The sequence below is a fragment of the Mauremys mutica genome, chromosome 6, assembly GCF_020497125.1.
Source record: "Mauremys mutica isolate MM-2020 ecotype Southern chromosome 6, ASM2049712v1, whole genome shotgun sequence".
NCBI lineage: Eukaryota > Metazoa > Chordata > Testudines > Geoemydidae > Mauremys > Mauremys mutica.
The window spans coordinates 98,658,228-98,677,478 of NC_059077.1; the positions used below are offsets into that span (position 1 = coordinate 98,658,228).

The 19,251-nt window shown below is 40.6% G+C and overlaps 1 protein-coding gene across 1 annotated transcript; it reads left to right on the top strand.

Annotated features, from left to right (window-relative positions):
- Positions 1-489: 489 nt before the first annotated feature.
- LOC123372252 (interferon beta-like) lies at positions 490-12,103 on the top strand. The gene is made up of 3 exons (XM_045020260.1): positions 490-1,063; positions 1,836-1,850; positions 11,997-12,103. The coding sequence occupies exons 1-3, from the start codon at positions 490-492 to the stop codon at positions 12,101-12,103; spliced, it is 696 nt and encodes a 231-aa protein (XP_044876195.1).
- Positions 12,104-19,251: the final 7,148 nt, after the last annotated feature.

Sequence of the window (19,251 nt, forward strand, 5' to 3'; positions counted from 1 at the left end):
CCCCATCTGCCAAAATGAATTGTTATCACTTAAAAACCTGGATAGTCTTGCTGATGTAACAGACATTTGAAAGTGACAGACCTGCCTAGCAGTGCTAACTACAGGAACTTGGGAGTAGTCAGACAGATCCCTACTCTAACCTGTAACTGGATGACACTATTAATCATCATTCTTCTTACCCTTTACATTTTCTTTATCTAAGAGGGCTGGAGGAGACCTAAGGAAAGAAATGTAGGGATTTTTTAATATTAGAAAAGGTAATGAATGTGATTTTGTTCTTCTAATGTATTGTTCGCTTCCACTAAATAAAAAGAAGGAAACTGAAAGTGAAAACCTCAAGCAAGAAAAACCCTGAAAAGTAGAAAGTGATGAAAGAAAAATCTTTTCCTACAGAATACTTAAATTCAGAGACATGGGGCAAAAACACAAAAGTCTACAAAAGACCCTGAACAGGCACCAGTTGCTCAAACTCAGGGAATCTAAGACATCATGATCAGTAGGTGGTTGCTGCAATTTTGCCTCATGCTGCTCTTCTCCAGTGAAATCTCATGTCTGGACTGTAACCGGATTTATGTTCTACAAACCAGAATGAACAGTGAGAGTTTAGAGCATCTGGAGAAAATGGGTGGAAACTTTCCCTTCCAATGTCTAAATGAAAGGACAGCTTTCAAGCCCAGAGATATCCTCAAGATCCGACTGTCCCAGCAAGAGAATGCCAAGGTAGCCATCCAACAGATCCTCCAAGAACTCTTCCATATCTTTAACAATAATCTCACCCAAGCTGCCTGGAATGGGACTTCCATAAAGGAATTCCAAAATGGTCTTCACCAGCAGATTGAGAAGCTGGGGACGTGTTTGAGTGCTGAAAAAGGAAAGGAGATAACCTACCAAGGAAATGAGAACCTCCTGCTTACCAGCCTCAAACTGAAGAGATACTTCCAAATAATAGACGATTTCCTGAAAGAAAAGCAATACAGCCAGTGTGCCTGGGAGATTATCCGTGCAGAAATATCCAGATGTTTTCTAATTCTTGATGTACTGACAGATCGGCTGAAAAATGAAGGTACCATATTTGCATTTTTCTTGGGAAACTAAATCGTATTGTTTCAATAAAACAACTGAAGAGAGATGGATGGTGGTTTTATAACTTGTATTACATAGTATCAGAGGGGTAGCCGTGTTTGCTGCTTTTACAGATCCAGACTAAGAATCCTGTGGCACCTTATAGACTAACAGACGTTTTGGAGCATGAGCTTTCGTGGGTGAATACCCACTTCGTCCGACGAAAGCTCATGCTCCAAAACGTCTGTTAGTCTATAAGGTGCCACAGGATTCTTTGCTGCTTGTATTACATAGGTCCCAATCTTTCTTCCATAGTAATTTCAGCTATTTCAAACTCATGTTAATAAAACTGTCTTAGGAGTAGCATATAGTTTAGTGCTTTCATCCCACACACGCAATATTCCATGTGAAAAACATAGGACTACATCATAACTGCTAACTCAAAAAGAACAGCGAGACGCCTCCCTCCAACTGCCAAGTAAAACCACATTCCAGTCAGGACACCAGAAAACAGAGGGTCTGTGCCCACACATTTCAATCCCTCCATCGAATTCTGCCAGTTACCTCTGCACATAGGATGGTCTAGGGTACTTATTCTGTTTTTTTGTTCAGTTTACCCCTACATTTCAAGAGTTTTAGTAAAAAAAATTGTCACAAGATCATAAGTGCAGTAAGGCTCAGGATTTATGATTTCACATCTAGTTAGAAAAACAGGAACTCTGACATTTGAAACTGTGTATGAATGTTTGCATCATTCTCCTTTTTCATTCCAGCACGTGATACTTCAGGTAATGATGTTATGAAAACCGCTGAGTGAAACTGCACCTCCACTGGAGTTCTTCGTTTCTAAGTTGATTCTACAAGCAGCACCTTTCCAAACTCTTATCAGTCTGCCCTGCGTTAAACAAGGGACCAACTCCTACAGAACTCCAATTGCACAATTTATATACTTCTTGTCATTACCAGATTGATTTACTCACATGAGAAAATGTAAAACAAAAGATATTGCTGAAAATAGGCCAGAAGACAAGGTAATATTTGAACTGAAGGAGAAAAACCTTATGATTTCCAAACCATTCATGTTACGCGTTTGCTCAGAATTTGCCTTGGGCTGCTCTTAAAAATGAAGTCTTACCTCTGAACTATAACAGGCTTTGCTTCAGCATTACCGATGCGAAGTAGGATAACTGCCAAACAAAACAGAGGATAATTTTCCTATAAAGTCAGAAAGAAGAGAGAGACTTAATGTGGCCCCAAAATGTCTCAAGCCCAGAGAGACCCAGAAAGCTAATGTGGCAGTCTCTATCCAGGAGATCCTCCAACAGATTTCCTACATCTCGTGCCACATTCTCTCCCTAGCTGCCTGGAATGACAGTCGCTTTCAAAGATCCTAACATGGACCCATAAGAAAATGGAACTTCTGGAGACCTGTTTCGCTGCAAGAATAAAAAACAAAAAAGAACATCCCAATTTCTAGGTCATTTATAATTAGGGGCACTTGAATTTTAAACTATTGCTAACCTATATTCTCTTCCGGCACTGTGGAAATTATTTTCAGACAATTTTACTGGATTTGTAATATTTCGATGTTGATCAACTCCTATTTATTTTTAATATTTATTTATTGCTCTTATTTATCATTTTCAGAGATATTTTATATTTATAAATAAATATTTATTTATACCAAATAGCAACGTATAGCAGCAGTGATTTGCAGTAATTACATATTTTAAAAAGTAAACACCCAATAAAAATCTTCTCTTGTTCTGCCTTAAGACTCCAGTTCAGCAAAGGACTTCTCAACATTTGCCTAACTTTAAGTACATGAGCCTCCCTTGACATCAGTGGTTAACATTGAGAACCTGTTGAAATACACTGCAAATATAAATCCTGATTCAGCAGTGACTCCATAAGAAAACCAGATATGGTAATTTGTTTTACTACTCCAACAGACCACAAACCACAACTTCAACTCTGCAGTTGTTGCATTTCTGCCTGTTACCAGATTATTTTTCCCCAACATTACAAATGTTGGGTGTTTGATGCAGTAATTCATTGTCATGAAATAGACCAGTTTGGTAAAGGCTGATGAAAGGGGTATTGGAAAAACTGGGATTCCAAGGGGAAGAATTCAGGTTGTTGTGGTACAAAGTTGCTTGTCCATTCCTCTTTCTCTCCCTCCCTTCCTCCCATTAATGAGATATGTGGGCAAACTGCCTCCCTATCAGTCAGGTTTCCAAGTGCCCAGACTCCCTATCTGCCACCAATCAGGCTTGTGGGGGCCTAATTTTCCCCCTCCATCAATCAGGCTAGGGTACACTTGACTCACAGCGTCAACAGCATCAAGCTTATACGTAACCATCCTTCCTGTCAGTCAGGTTTGTAAACAGCTGGTGCTGCACCCTTTTGCCCTTTCCCTGCTGGCCCAAAATCAAGCTTGTATGTTCATGAACTGCATGTTCCACCAACAACCACCCGTTTATGAGCACAGTGCATCAAAATTTCAGTTGTAATGTGAATAATGACTAAAAATTACCCTAAACACAATAGTTAAAATTAATTGAAAAACAAAAACAAAACAAAACTAGCCAGTGCACCAGATCTAGCGAGGATCTACCTCTCTAGCAAGTTTGGGTCTGTAGATAGTATTTCTGAAGAACTGCTACTCAATTATAGCACTGCCTAGGACAGAGCCTAAATCTGGAGGTTTCTTATTAAAAAGTTATTAAGAGAAATCAAACAACCATTCCATTAAATGTTCAAAGAGCATGGAAACAAACTGGGTGTGAATTTTCACACTTTTTGGCAACCTGCCTTTATGAGGAAAAACAGGAATGTATGCCCCATTGGAAATGAATGTCAGGAGGTTCCACTCTGCATTATAGGCATCATGAAGTAGTTAGACTTTGCTGAAGAGTTTATATGGCTCCCAGGTTTATATGACTTCCGTGTTCTACCAGAGAGGGGGATACATTTTGGAGGGTGTGAACCAATCTGTTCACAATCCTTGGCTTGTTCATACAGTCTATTTTGGCTCTCATCGTTTACATATTAATTGTTTTTGTCAACATGACCTGTAGGCTTCAACTACACCAAAGAATGAATGAAGGCAGAGAGACTTGGGCAGGAAAGAACATCTACTGCAGATACATAAAGCTACTGAAAAAAACCTGTACCACAAGACATGATAAGTGTTTGTTTTAAGAGTTAACTTTTTGTACGTGCCTCTAAACCAGCAGGTCCCAGACTCAGGTTCATTATTCCATGGTTGTACATGTAGTACTGGATGGTGGTATTCAGAGAACTGACAGTTTCCACTTTCCTTTAGAGACATTTCAAATTATATAAATGCGTTCCTAGTATTACCTTTCTTTGTAAGCATTTGGTGTGCCTGCCACAAAGGTGTTACCTGATCCTGAATGGGAGGGGAAATGGTCCATAGAACAATTTTGGTAAGATTAGGCCAACATCATGAAATGTTTGAGAACCCCTGAGATAAAGACAAGCAAAGGCTTCTGCCGTGATGCCATCTGTTGACTTCAAGGAATTTACAGAGGGTCCTATTAGTGACACCATAGTTTGGGTTGCCTTTGCTTGTCTTTATCTCACTGCCCCAGCCCAATGTGAGTATGCTCACTGCAGGCCCCACATATGGATCATAACTGTATGGAGAACAACCCAAGAGGGAACTATGTGCAAAAGCATCTGACTCCATGGCACTTCATCTCACCCAACACATGCTTCCACATGGCATAAGTAAGAGTCATGTGCAGAGGGCTCTATCCCTGTATGCACAGGCGTTGACTTTCCATTGTTCTGGAGATGCTCGACCAGCACCAGCTTGGCCCCAGACACCGCCCCCACTCCACCCCTTCCCTCAAGGCCACGCCCCTGCCCTGCCACTCCATCCCTGCCCCACATCTTCCTGTTCCACCCCTTCCCCAAAACATGCCGCATTCTCGCTCCTGTTCCCCGCCAGCCTCCTGCACATCTTGAAATGGCTGATTGCAGCAGGAGGGAGATGAGCGGAGGGAAGAGGAAGTGCTGATAGAGCACCAACCATTTTTTTTCCCTTGGGTGCTCCAGCCCCACAGCACCCATGGAGCCATCACCTATCCCTGCATAGATCCTTCGCAGCAGGCTCTGAGGCCTTTATAACTAATTTTCCTCAATTAATAACTAGTTGTTTGCATACTTGCTGCAGGGCACTTGGAACTAGGAGTGCGCAGCTTAAAGGAATATTAGCAAGTGAATGCACGGTTTCCATCATATATGGGGTTTACATTTTTGATCAGTGGGCTTTCAGCATCCCCACTATAAAAATTGTTCCAGCACCCCTGAATTGCTGTTAACATGCAGATTTACTGAAAGACATGATCTGGCTTTCCCTTATTGCCCTGGGTTTACTTTGTAACCTTTGCCTCTCCTTCTAGTATTCATATTACTTATTTCCCTCTCTCTTGTACATCTTTCCTCTGGACTTTGCCCTGGTGTGGAATACACATCCCCACCACCCATGGAAAGAAATGGGAGAATGGGGAGCGTAGCCCATGGCAATCTGAGGGCTCTGGTAAGTCTGCTTTCTCTGCTTTACAGAAACCTTCATATAGTTTTATTTCTTATAAAAGTGCAGGAAGACTTGGGAGACTAACCAAATTAATATGCCCAGAAATGTTTTCATGGTTTCTTCATGTGATTTTTCTTTTTTAATTTCAATGAAAATAGTTTTTTTTTGTTGAATTAAAACACATTTCCCAGCCATGATGGAAACTGCAGCACAACAGCCTGTGCTAGGGCTTTAGAACCAGAAAATGAAATGTGACCACAGAAAATGAAGAGAGTTAAACAAACCAGATGAGTTTCCCTGCCCACGCCAAGGGGAAAGCAAAAGTTAAAAGACAAGGAACCAGCAAAAATTGTGAACACTGAATTTGATTTTTAAACTACCTCAAACCTATTCAGTGTTGGGGGGTAGACCTATTCCCAGGCATTCCATCCGACCTTTAATAAAAAAAGGGCAATACTGAGCAGAGAAATCAGTTGAGCTCTTTGACAATATCACCCGTATCATAAGGGACAGCCATGCCTGTGGAGAATCCCAGCTCACTTTTCCTAAAAGAGAGTTAAACTGTGTAAATATCCCCCACTTAGGTTCTCCCACATCCTTCCACTGGTGGACAGAAGTAGGGACGGACAGGTTTGTCCCCAGTCTTCCTCATAGAAGTGGCTGTAGTTCCATCTCCAGACTCAGCAGAATCTATGGTTTCTGTGCTGATCGAAAAAGTCTCGCCACACAGAGATCTGCAGCATCTGTCTCAGCTCTGGTCCCATTAGACTCTTCCACCCCACATCTTTTCAGTGCCAAGTAGTCTCTTCCAGGGTGGCTGCAGGCTGCAATTGCCTCAGATAACCTTGTTACGTGTAATTTTTGTGCAGCTGGTTAGTGAGATGCACCTTGCAGAGCTGCAACAGAACTGCCCCGCCCAATGTAAGTCAGCTCAGTCCAGGCCCGACACAGATCATAATCCTACGGAAAACAATCCATAGGGTCCCAGGAAAGAGGGAATGATGGGTGAAGGCAGCAGACCCTACTCTACCTCAGCCCACATCACACACGCTTCCATGTGGAGCAGCTGAGATGCTCACATGCAGAATTCTATCCTGGCATGAAGCCCCTGGGGCAAGTTCTGTGGCTTTTGTAACTAACTTTCCTCAAACACTATACTAATTCTGTGTCTATGTGCTGTGAACATACAGATTTACTGAAATAGATTCTGTTCTTTCATTAGCCTATATTTACTCTGCTACCTCCATCTTTCCTGCTTAGTATTCATATTATTTCACTACTTTTACTGTCTCTTCAGCATTCCTGGGACTTGCCCTTGTGTGATACGTACCCAAAACTGCCATTTGGGGTGCAAACCCCATGGCAGGACTGGGCTCTGGCACATTAGATATATATGCTTTCTCTTCATAAACAAGCTAAGGAAATGTGGGCTAAATGAAATGACCGTAAGGTGGGTGCAAAACTACCGGTAGTTAAAAAACTGTCCTCAAAGAGTAGTTATCAATGGTTTTCTGTCACCTGAAAGGACATGTGTACTTGGGTCTAGCGGGAGTCTGTCCTGGGTCCAGTACTATGCACAATCAGTAAGATGAAATTCAATGGAGACAAGTGTAGTAACTAGATAAGCACCACTATGAACTCCATATGAGACACCAAAGTCATGCAGTTGCAAAAAAAGACAAATATTAATAGCAGTCACATGTAAAACATGGGAGGTAATTGTTCTGCTTGATTCAGCACTGGTGAGGCCTCAGCAGGAGTATTGCATTCACTTTTCTTCAACAAACTTTAAGAAAGTCAATTTCTCCACATCTACGTAACAATTACAACTGTGTATGTATTTGGGAGACACCCACCAGACAACAGGGCATCAGCCTTGATGGGCTATTAGGAAGAAATAATAAGACTTTGAAGATCCTAATCTCTCTCCTTCCTGAGAGGCATCCTGGGATGTAGCTGTGATAGTACTAGGTCAGGTGGTTCTGTCACCTGGTACTAAACATCATCCTCTAGTAATTTTCCACTACTAGGAGGGGGAGGTCAAGACTTGGAAATAAAAGATTCCCACCTTATGTAAATCTTATCTAAGGCTGAGGTATAAGGCAAACAGGACTCTTCTCCATTGCCTTCCTACCCAAGAAGAAATACTGCTGAAAGTACCTGAAGAGACAAAGGAACTGAGCGGTGGGAAAGGCACGGGCTGTGAAGAGAAATAACTGGAACTCTAAGCTACAGAAACTCTGCAACTTGTCTAAAACAACATTTAGGGTGAGAAATTATTTCTTGAAACCAATCTCTTTAAGACTTGAGCTCGGTATGCGTGTTTTGTTTTATTTGCTTGGTAATCTGCTTTGTTCTATTTGCTATCCCTTATAATTACTTAAAATCTGCCTTTTGTAGAAGTTGTTGTACATATCCACATTGAGGGAGGGGGTGAATTTATGAGCTTATGTTGTATAGATTTCTCTACAGTGCAACACAATGTTATTTTGAGTGTACTTTCCAGAGGGGAGCTGCACTTAAGTGCTGGGCAATTTCCTAGCTGCGTCTCATCACAGAGAGCTGTTTGCAGACTCTGTGTGATTCTACACAGGTGATTCTTTACCTGTGTGTGTGCTGCCAAGGGCTGGAGAGCCTACTTCAGCAAAACGGGGAGAGGGAACCCAGGCTAGTGGAGCAGGCAGGCTCAGTGAAATCCCAGCAAATCAGGTGGCATCCCCAAAGGGGGTCTGACTCATGACACCAGACTTATTTAGTCTTGGGGAAAGAAGACTGAGGGGGAACCTAGTAACTGTCTTCAAATGTTATGGTTTGTTATAAAGAGGAGGGTGATAAATTTTCCTCCATGCCCACCAAAGTGAGGACAAGAAACTTTTGGCTTAATATGCAGCAAGGGAGATTTAGGTTAGATATTGGAAAAAACTTTCTAACTACAAGGATAGTTAAGCAGTGGAATAGGCTACCAAGAGAGGTTGCGGAGGCTTTTAAGAACAAACAGGTTAGGCAAATGACTGTCAGAGATGGCTAAGGTATACTTGGTCTTGCCTCAGCACAGGAAGCTGGACTAGATCTCTGGTTCTCAACCAGGGGTCTGGGTCCCCCTGGGGGGGGTCACAAGCAGGTTTCAGGGGGGCCATCAGGCAGGTCCAGCATTAGATGCACTGGGGCCCAGGGTAGAAAGCTAAAACCCAGGGCTCAGAGCCCCATCACCAGGGGCTGCAGCAATCTAGCTTCATGGGGGCTCCTGTGGCATGGGGCGCCAGGCAGTTGCTCTGCTTGCAACCCTCTTATGCCGGCCCTGGCTTTTATACACAGAAAACCAGTTATTGTGGTACAGGTGGAGTTTTTATAGTATGCTGGGGTGGGGGCGCTCAGAAAGATAAAGGCTGAGAACCTCTGGACTAGAGGACCTCTTGAGATCCTTTCTAGCCCTATATTTCTATGATTCTTTGAAGAGTCCCAGTCAAATAGTTGAAGCAAAAATGTTGAATTTGTTAACAAGAAAATTAATGGGAAGCCTAGGGACTCTACTCACATTAATATGAACAGAAACATTTTCATATTTTCTTTAAGGGAATCTAATTACAGTGAAAATAGTTTACTTTTTGGAGGAAACCACACTTCCCTGCAGTGATGGAAATTCCAAACACAACAGTCCATGCTAGGGCATGAGAACCAGAAAATGAAATGTGACCACAGAAAGTTAAGAGGATTAAAAAAAAAACAAAAAAAAAACCAGAAGAATTTCCCTGTCCAAGCCCAAGGAAAGGCAAAAATTAAAATACAAGGGACCAGCAGTAATGGTGAACACTAATTTGATTTTTTTTAATTCTTTGAATTATTATATTCCAGCAACACACTTATTAAAAATACATAGTTGTTTTCACTTCATAACCTCCTTTTAATCACACTGTAAACCACATCCATCCAGGTAGGTACATCTCTACAAAATCTATTAGTAATTGCATTGTATTCACAGATCTGTTGACAGTAAATGAAGGTTCCTTTTTCTCAGTGTCCATATAATGGGGTGACAACTCACCCTGCAGTGCCTCCTGCTGGTCATTCTTGGAATTAGCTCGCCAGCCGCTGGAGTGGCCTCTGCAGGCCAGTGTCTCACCTTGCCACTGGCCCCCCCGTGTCCCTCCCAGACCCCGGTGCCCCTTCTCTCAAGGTTGTGCCCCCTGCAGTATCCCAGTGTCGCTGGGTCTCCCCTCCCCAGGAACTCCCAACCCTCTATCCCCACCCAGTCTTGGGCTACTTCAAGTCACCATCTAGCCCTTGCTCACTGGGGAGGACTGCAGTATAATTGCCGCTCATCATTGGCAAGGAGGGTTTGGACCTGCTGCCCCTCTGCAACCCCAGTACCCTTCTTGGCCTTTAACAAGGCCTGCAGCCTGGGAATTTTCCAGACCCGAGCTCCCTAGCTCCTCTGCCTTTCCCCAGCCCTGCTCCACTTTAGGTCCCCTGCTCAGCTCCCAGCAGCCAGGCCCATCCCTCTCAACATCTAGAGAGGGACTCTGCCTGAGCTCCAGCCTAGCAGCCTCTTTATAGGGCCAGCTGCGGCTGCTTCCCCAATCAGCCTTTCCCCAGCCACAGGGTGACTTTTAACCTCTCCAGGCCGGAGCGGGGTAACCACCCCGCTACAGTCCAAGATACCAATGTTTTCTGCAATCAACAACATTTTAAATGTACTCTTTAAACTGCATGAAATCTGAAAAGTGCAGATTAACCAATATTTCCCAAGGGTCTGAGATTTTACTTTCATAATTACTCCTGGATTAAGCAACTTTAAATATACCTACACTATTTCCTTCTCTCAAATGAAGCAGGGTATGAAGGAGAATTACCAGTTGATAGGAGTCTTATGATTTTCGCTGCCTATCCAGAAAGGGAACTGTTTCCTCCTGCTAGTTAAGTGGATGAAGTATAGATTTACAAATAAAAGTATAGTTCAAAGTGCATCTGTGAGCTTAAAATCAGATTGCTAAAAATATAGTACTATGGGGTCAACATGATTAGTAACTAATTGCCTTTAGATGATATTTGCTCAGTTTTTAGTTTTTACTTAACTGTAGGTTCAGCCTGGCATCTGAGAAACAAGGTAGTTTCTCTTTAACTTGTGTAGCATCACCAATAATACTGACTTTACAGACAAAACTCTTGCCTTAGGAACACCAGTGATTATCTTAATGGGCTCACACAGATGAAACTCAGGTGTCTGCTGAATGTTTGCCTGGTACTGCTCTTCTCCACTGAAATCTCAGCTCAGCTCTGTACCATGCTTCATTTCCAGTAGAACAAAGTGAACAAAGAGCTTGGAGCTTCTGAAGAAAATGAGTGGAAATTTCCTCTCACAATTCGTAAATGAAATGAAAGCTTTCAAGCCCACTCAGGATGTTGTCCAACACCAACTGTCCCAGAAGGAAAATGCTGATGTGGCAATCCAAGAGATCCTCCAAGAAATCTTCACTATCTTTAGCAAAAACTGCACCCAAACAGCCTGGGATAGGAGCTCCATAGCCAGGCTCCAAAATGGACTTTATCAGCAAATTCAGCTGCTGGAAGTATGTTTGGGTGCACAGATAGTCTAGAGAAAGAGTTAACCAGCCTGGAAAGTGAGGACCTCCAGCTCACTAGTCAGAGAGTGAGAAAATACTTCCAGAGGACAGACGCTTTCCTGAAAGAAAAAGCAATACAGCTCGTGTGCCTCGGAGATCATCCACGTTGAAGTGCAGAGATGTTTTCTACTGATTGAGGAACTTAGTAAAAGGCTTAAAAATTAAGGTACAGTACAAAACTTTTACCTACAGTAACTGAATTGACATTACTTTCAATTATACTGCTGGACAGAGATAGCCAATAATATTTTAAGTGTTATCAAATAGGACCTAGTCCTTCTACCACATAATTATTGGCCAAATTGCAACTGATATCCACTGCAGCAACATCAGGCTCTTCCCATCTTGTGCTGAAAATGGATTTGTAATTACATAGATTTGTAATAGCATTTGGAAGTATTTCCACTATTATTTATGTTTGCACATGTTTGTAAACCACCATATGTGAGATGGTCTTATGCAATGGCTAAATGGAGAACATGCAATAAATTCTATATATCCAGAACTGTTGGTCACCTCACCACCACCATCAAATAATACTTACATTCTTCTACTTATGGAGTATGTTTAATTATTTCTCACATTGCCAGCCCTGAGACTCTTCAGGGAGACATGTAAAAATATGAACAATGGGTCAGAAAACCGGTGATATACTGTACAGGAAGAATCTTTTCATTTAATTTGTTGAGGTTTTTAAAATTATGCCACATTCCTATGTGTTTTAACAAGTCTCCTTTTCATTCCAGCTGATGCTACAACTTTGGATTTGTTAAAACAGTTGAATCAAATTGCACTGTGGAATGGAATCCCTCCTCCATTGCCTCCGCCAACAGTGACTTCTGAGACTCCATAACTCTTGACCTTGCTCTGTGCAATTGACTCACTCTATTATGAAATTCCAACTGCACATATTACATCTTATGTGATAATACTTTATTGGTTTACTCACTTTTTAAAATGCAGAATGAAGTATATTGGTGAAAAAAAAGTCAGAAGACGAAGCATTTTAAAAAGAAAGGAATGGATCATAAAATTTCTTAATTATTGCTGACATTAGGTGTTAGTTATATATTTGTATTATATTGCTCTTCTCCACCAAAATTACATCTCTGAACTGTAACACACTTAGGGTGACCAGATAGCAAGTGTGAAAAATCAGGACAGAGGGTGGAGGTAATAGGAGCCTCTATAAGAAAAAACCCTAAATATCGGGACTTTCCCTATAAAATCGGGACATCTGGTCACCCTAACCACACTTCACTTCAGTGTCTCTGAAGAACATCCAAGTGGCAATCCAGAAACTCTTCCAACAGATTTCCTACATTTTTTGCAAAAATATATCCCATGTTGGCTGTGATAGAAGCTCCAACATGGACTCACCAAGAAGCTGAGCAAAAGGAGACATGTTTGGTTGCAATGATGGAAAGTGGGGTACCATTTTTAGGAAGCCTGGCCTACAGCTATTGAGGCTGATGCTGTAGGGATATCCATTATTTTGGAACAGACAAACAAACAGTTCACTCTCAGTGCTGGCTACAGAATCCAAGTGGAATTAAGATGCTTTCAGAGTAGGAGCTAACTCACAATAAGCTTTAGAAACTAACATATTAACCTTTTTTGAAGAAGCAAAATGAGTAATTGGGCTAATATTGGATATTACCTCACCCCCATTGTCTCTCTAATATCTTGGGACTGACATGGCTACAACAACACAGCATGTAATTCCTTTCTATGTTATTTAAAATGAAATACACTGGAATTTTTAATTATTGTTAATATTTATTCTCTTAGTGCATTATGAAAACATTTTCAGATCATTTTACTGTTTTTATAACAGTATTTATCTATTGGTCAATTTCCAGTTTTTTTATCAGAGATATTTTATCTTTATTAAATTTTACATTAACATTAAAATATAATGTTACTTTTAAAATACCAGCTCATTATAGTGGTGATTTCTACTAATTTCATTTTTACAAAAATGAACCAATAAAAAAAAAATTGTTCTGCCTTAATATACCCATTCAACAAAAGTACTTAAGCACATGCCTAACCTTACGCATATGAACAGTCCCATTGAAGTCAGTGCTTAAAGTTGTGAACGTGCTTAAGCACATTGCCAAATCAAAACCTAAATTCACTATGACTCCATGCACCACAACTTCAATTAAGTGCCACTTTTGCACTTCAGTCCTTCGCCTGTTTATTTTTCCTCAAACACTAATAGCTGTGTGGGGTTGATGTTGAGTTGTCATAACACAGATGCACAAGGGGGCTAAATTAATGTTGGGTGGGCAACCCAAATCTTGCAATGTGTTGATTTCAAAGCAAGATTAGAACACAGTTTTCCTGTTTCCTGGTCCTTTAACAAATTCACAAGTTTATGCTCTCACCATAAAGTTGTCAACTTTAATAATCTATTCTCAATCTGTAAACTGTATGATTGAAACAGCTTTATAATCTTGCCTCTCAGAAATGTTTCTAATCTCTGCCATAAAACACAGTTATAAAAAGAGCAGATGAGCTTTTGGGTCAGCGTGTCCTGGCAGGCATGCTGCCCTCAGTTCCCTCCTGTCACTCCCAATAATATGTTTGCAGTCCAGAGTATTTACAGTTCCCCTGCCTGCAGTCCAATTTATTAACTCTTTAGGAAGTGTGGTCTACTTTGGCCCTTCAGGCCCAAGACCATCCCTCTTAGAGTTTCCAATTTCACCCTCAACTCGGGGCTTCAAATTTCTGGTTCCCTCTCCAGTTACCTCTGAGCTAGGGAGACCCACCATTTCCCACTTTGGTGTACATTTCCTCCAGAAGATAACATCCAGCATTGAAGTGCCCCCTAATACCATGCTGGACATGGATTCAGTATTGACTTAGGGCCTAGTCCTCCAATTATTCAGGGTAGACTGCTTAGAGTGTCCTCATAAAAGTGTCACCTACGGGATCACCTGGATCACCAGAAATGCACAAGTTTGTCCAATCAGACAAATATTCAAAAGATGAAATGATGATAATATTCTCATAGTGGTTCTCAAACTTATTTGATTGCTCCCCACCTTCTTTAGTGTTCCCTGTCTGTAGTAGTTTATGTCCCCCCTCCTGCCACACAAGTACATATACTGATAACAAATATCAACATGACACTCTCACTAATATTAAAAACAGTAAGTCATTGATTCAAACAGAGCCGTTTAAGTATATAGTAATGTACATTTTAAGTGAGATACTGCTTACTGGCATCACACCGTTGTTACTAGTGTGACGGGTGCACCTGTTTTTTGGAGCAGAGAAATTCCACAAATTGCACAAATGAGCCAATGATCGATTGTAATAAGAGCAAAAGCAAAACTGCGATTGTGGTCCATGCTTACAATTAAATGTGCACACCACATCATAGCAAACGGATTAACGTACATATGGCAATGACTTTGTATAATGCTATGCAAGCTTAGCAGAAATCCATCAAAATGCACAGAGCCAGTTAAAGTCAAATGCACAGCACCATCTGAAGACCTGATATGTCTGGAGGAATCAGCTTTGCTAGTTATTCATTGGTGTGGATAAAATGTGTGCAGTAAGTTTTTTTCCCCCCAGAAGATTCTCACTCTTCCCAGAATATATTCCGTGCCTCTCCAGGGGGTGTTGTCCTCAGTTTGAGAACCTCTGACTTTGATAAAACCTTATATCTGGGAATCCCTAAGCCCTTTGTTAAACCTTAATTATCTATAACTTATGTCAAATATTACTATTCCCATCTTATAAACTGTGGCTCTGAAAGTATAACTGACTTGTTCAATATCATAGAGTGACAGCCAGAATTAGAACTCAGAATCCAAGAGGCTAGGCTTTCAGCCTACATCAACCATGCTGGGTGTCTGCTACATATGTTACTAATGTCTTACTCAACAGAAAAAAGTTACAATGAAATAGAAAAGGGCAAATATATTAACAGAGATGCAATAGCTTTGAAAACAACCAGAAATCACATAACATGAATTTTACCTTCAAAAGGGAAGACATAAAACTACCAAACAGTTCCAAATGTATAGGCCTGGAAGGATTGCCCTGAATGGAGGGTTTCTTGTTCCTTCCTTTATCATGTATTCCATACCACTACTTCAATTTGTATGGTAAAATCTTGGCTCTTAATTATGAAACAACTTTGCTGTGCAGGTTCCCATTTACCTTGTTACGTATGAGAATTAATCTGGGACTGATTCTTCATAATGTCTAACTGTTTCATTATTGACATCTGTGCAAGGGAACCCTGTTCCCCCTCATTCAATTGTTCAGTGAATAGTACATACCCCAGTGTGCAAGATGCTACACTAGCTTCTTCCTTCTTGGGGACACCACTCATCTCTTGGCTCAGTTGGCCCCTCCTGTGAGAAAACACATCACAGGGGATCAAAAAGAGAGGAATACTCCACCAGAACCGCTCACACAGTTCCACTCAAATTGTTCCATCGGGATTGGGGTGGTGGAGAAGTTTGCCCCATTTCACATGGAACCAGCTTCTTTTCCCAACTACAGAACATTCTCTGGTTTCTGTGTAGAATGCAGGACATATTCAGGATCTCTGCATAGGCGCTCTTTGCTTTTGCATCTTTTCAGGAGCATGAGAGCCTCTTCTGGTCTCTAATAGTTTAGCTCCATGACAGCCACACTAGTAGTATTCCATCAGGCTACAGCTTCCTCTGGGATTTCCATTAAAGAATAATCTATGTGGGGCTGGTGAAAGGGAGATGTAGCCCATAGGATACACCCTCAGCACAGTCCGGCCTAGTCCCTTCCCACTCTCCTCCATATTTCTAATTCCATGCAGAACAATTCCTGCAACCCAGGAAAGGAGGGAATGATGCTTCTAGGCAGCTGACTCTATATGCCAATACTCACACACACACTCTCTCTCTCTCTCTCCCCCCACCCCCCCAATCCAGGGCAGATCAGAGGCACTGCCACAACACCCCCTCCACGTATGGATCTTGGAGGCAAGAGCTGAGGGCTTTACAACTAACTACTTTTCCCCATGGAACTACACTACCTATACGCTTACTCACTTTTAATATATTGATTTAAAAATATTTCTCTTTACTAGCATTACTATTTATTTAATTTGTTACTAAGAGTTTGTAAATATGCATCCTTCCTAACTGGTTTCTCTCTTTTAATCATCCTCCTTTGGGGCTTGATTCTACTATGGGATATGCTATGCTCCCAGAAGTCCCACTGAAGATTGTGAGAGAATAAGGTGCATAAATTCATGGCAGTACTGGAAATCTGATATTTTAGATGCACACTCCAATGCTTTCATGTCCTGAAAGACACATTGCCAAAACAGTTAAGGCTTCAAATATAGATTATGTGAAAAAGAATGTGCATATTGCTCCCGGGGAGGATTTACCCAAACCAATATAATTATACATGTGGTTATGAGGGTTTTTTTCCATTTTTCATTTAAGTGAAAATAGCTTTCTTTTTTGGATTACAATAACCGAACCACTCTCTTATAGAGATGGAAACTCCAGTGCCCCAGCCTCAGGCTGGAACATATGAAGAAGAAAGTGAAGCTGACCAAAGGAATTTAATTTGATTGACTAGACAAGTCTACTTTACCAGTCTTCGCTGAGTGAAATGCAAAAGTTTAAAACCAATGATAAAAAACATATATGGTGCAAAGTCAATTAGATTTTAAAAATCATGTCCTTTTTCATAATATAGGTTGTTAATAAGAAAGTGAAAGGAAAGTAAATATTTTATCATGAAAACCTGCTTCTAGCCAAAACAGAAAATTCACCCGACTCATCCATATGAGTCTTCCTTCCTTTTACAAATCCACATACAGTTTTAAGTGAGGTTTTACTCTGAAAACTAAAAGAACAAAGAGTACTTGTGGCACCTTAAAGACTAACACATTTATTTGAGCATAAGCTTTTGTGGGCTAAAACCCACTTCATTAAATGCATGCAGTGAAAAAAACAGGAGGAAGATATATATACACACACCAGGGGCGGCTCTAGGCACCAGCAAAACAAGCTGGTGCCTAGGGCGGCAAAAACACACAGAGGACATGAAACATTGGGTGTTGCCATACTAACTTTAACGAGAGTAATCAGTTAAGGTGGGTTATTCTCAGCAGGAGAAAAAAAAACTTTTGTAGTGATAATCAGGATGGCCCATTTCCAACAGTTGACAAGAAGGTGTGAGTAACAGTAGGGGAGAAAATTAGCATGGGGAAATAGGTTTTACTTTGTGTAATGACCCAATCACTCCCAGTCTTTATTCAGGCCTAATTTAATGGTGTCAAGTTTGCACCATTAAATTAAACCCACCTTAACTGATTACTCTCGTTAAAGTTAGTACGGCAATGCCCAATTTTTCATGTCCTCTGTGTATATATAATCTTCCTCCTGTATTTTCCACAGCATGCATCCGATGAAGTGGGTTTTAGCCCATGAAAGCTTATGCTCAAATAAATGTGTTAGTCTTTAAGGTGCCACAAGTACTTCTGTTCTTTTTGTTGATACAGACTAACGGCTACTACTCTGAAATCTGAAAACTAAACGATTTTTTTAAACAAAAAGCAGCACTATGGGTTCCATATTTAGTGTATCTGACTCCATCTCCAACACACTCAATTTTCATGTAGAAAAAATGTCTTAACATCCAGCAATGAAAGAATATAATAGCCAGCTGCCCCACCCCTTTCTCCCGTAGAAGTTGAGTCTCTGCAAGACTATTATGAATAAAAGTTTAATTTTGGTCACTAGAGTTCACATAACTTTGATAATTATAATTATTTGTTACATTGCAATTACTCAAAACTAGAAAGTTTAACTAGTGTAAAGAAACTTTAAGTCTGGACTGTTGTAAATTGTAATTAATCCCCATGGAAAAAAGTTAGCTTTACAATTAAAAGAGGTTCCTAAGTAATTTAGGAACATGATTAGTTAACCAAGGTGAAGAAGAAAAGAAAATATTACCAACTAATGTAAAGATTGGCAGAGAGTCAAAGACAAGTCCACAGGAGCATGCTGAGATTACGTGTTCCATAGGATATATCATGAGTATTATCTGGAAAGAGAATTTTTGTTTCTCTTGGACTTGCTGTTATTATGCTACTGAAGAAAGTTTTCTGTGTGTCTATGTGCTCTATGCTGACATCTGCATATAGACAGTTCTGAGTAATCTATTATAATTTATTTGTAATGCAGCAGTGCTCAGGGTCGTAAGCAGAATCAGAGCACCATTCTGCTAAACTCACTGTACAAAGACATACAGTAAAAGACAGTTCCTGCCTGAAAAAAGTTAAAAGACAAGACATAACATGTAGGTGTAGCATGCAGTGGAGGAGGCGATGGGGATGGATAGAAAAAAGAAACAATATTAAGAACACATTGTTATGCCACATTTAGGCATAAACCTTCTGAGTCATTCTGGCCAGCAAAGGACTAGTCCTTGGGATCTGGCCCCAAATCTCTCCAAGTGTGTTTACTCTTCCATTATCAGTTTATGTACTCATTAAACTACTTTGATTAGTAAACATTAAAGGGAGTTCTGAATTAAGGTTAGGAGGAGATGGGGACACAGATGGCCTTTTACAAGGGATTTTTATGTCTTAGTACAGCTAAACTGATCTATTTTCAGTTTGGGAAATGTTTCAGATCAAATGGAAATTTGCTATAGCAATAACATAAATAATAACAGATATTAAGCAACTTGTTATGGTTTTAATAATTTGCTCACTTTCTTTTAAAAAGGAAAGAAACGCTGAAAAGTACCAACTAACAGAAGTATTTTAAAAAAAACAGAAAAGTGAAAATAAAAAGTCCTAATTAGCAAATGGGAACCTTGAGATGCAGAAAGTGATGAAAGAAAAACTACAGAATACTTAAATTCAGAGACATGGGTAAAAAATACCACACATCAGCCTATGAAAGACATTGCACGATCTCCAGCCTTCCAGTCTCTACACACAAACAGGGAATCTAAGTCATCGTCAGC

Excerpts from the sequence above, each read along its gene's own strand:
- LOC123372252 (XM_045020260.1), top strand. The coding sequence starts at position 490 with ATGATCAGTAGGTGGTTGCTGCAATTTTGCCTCATGCTGCTCTTCTCC.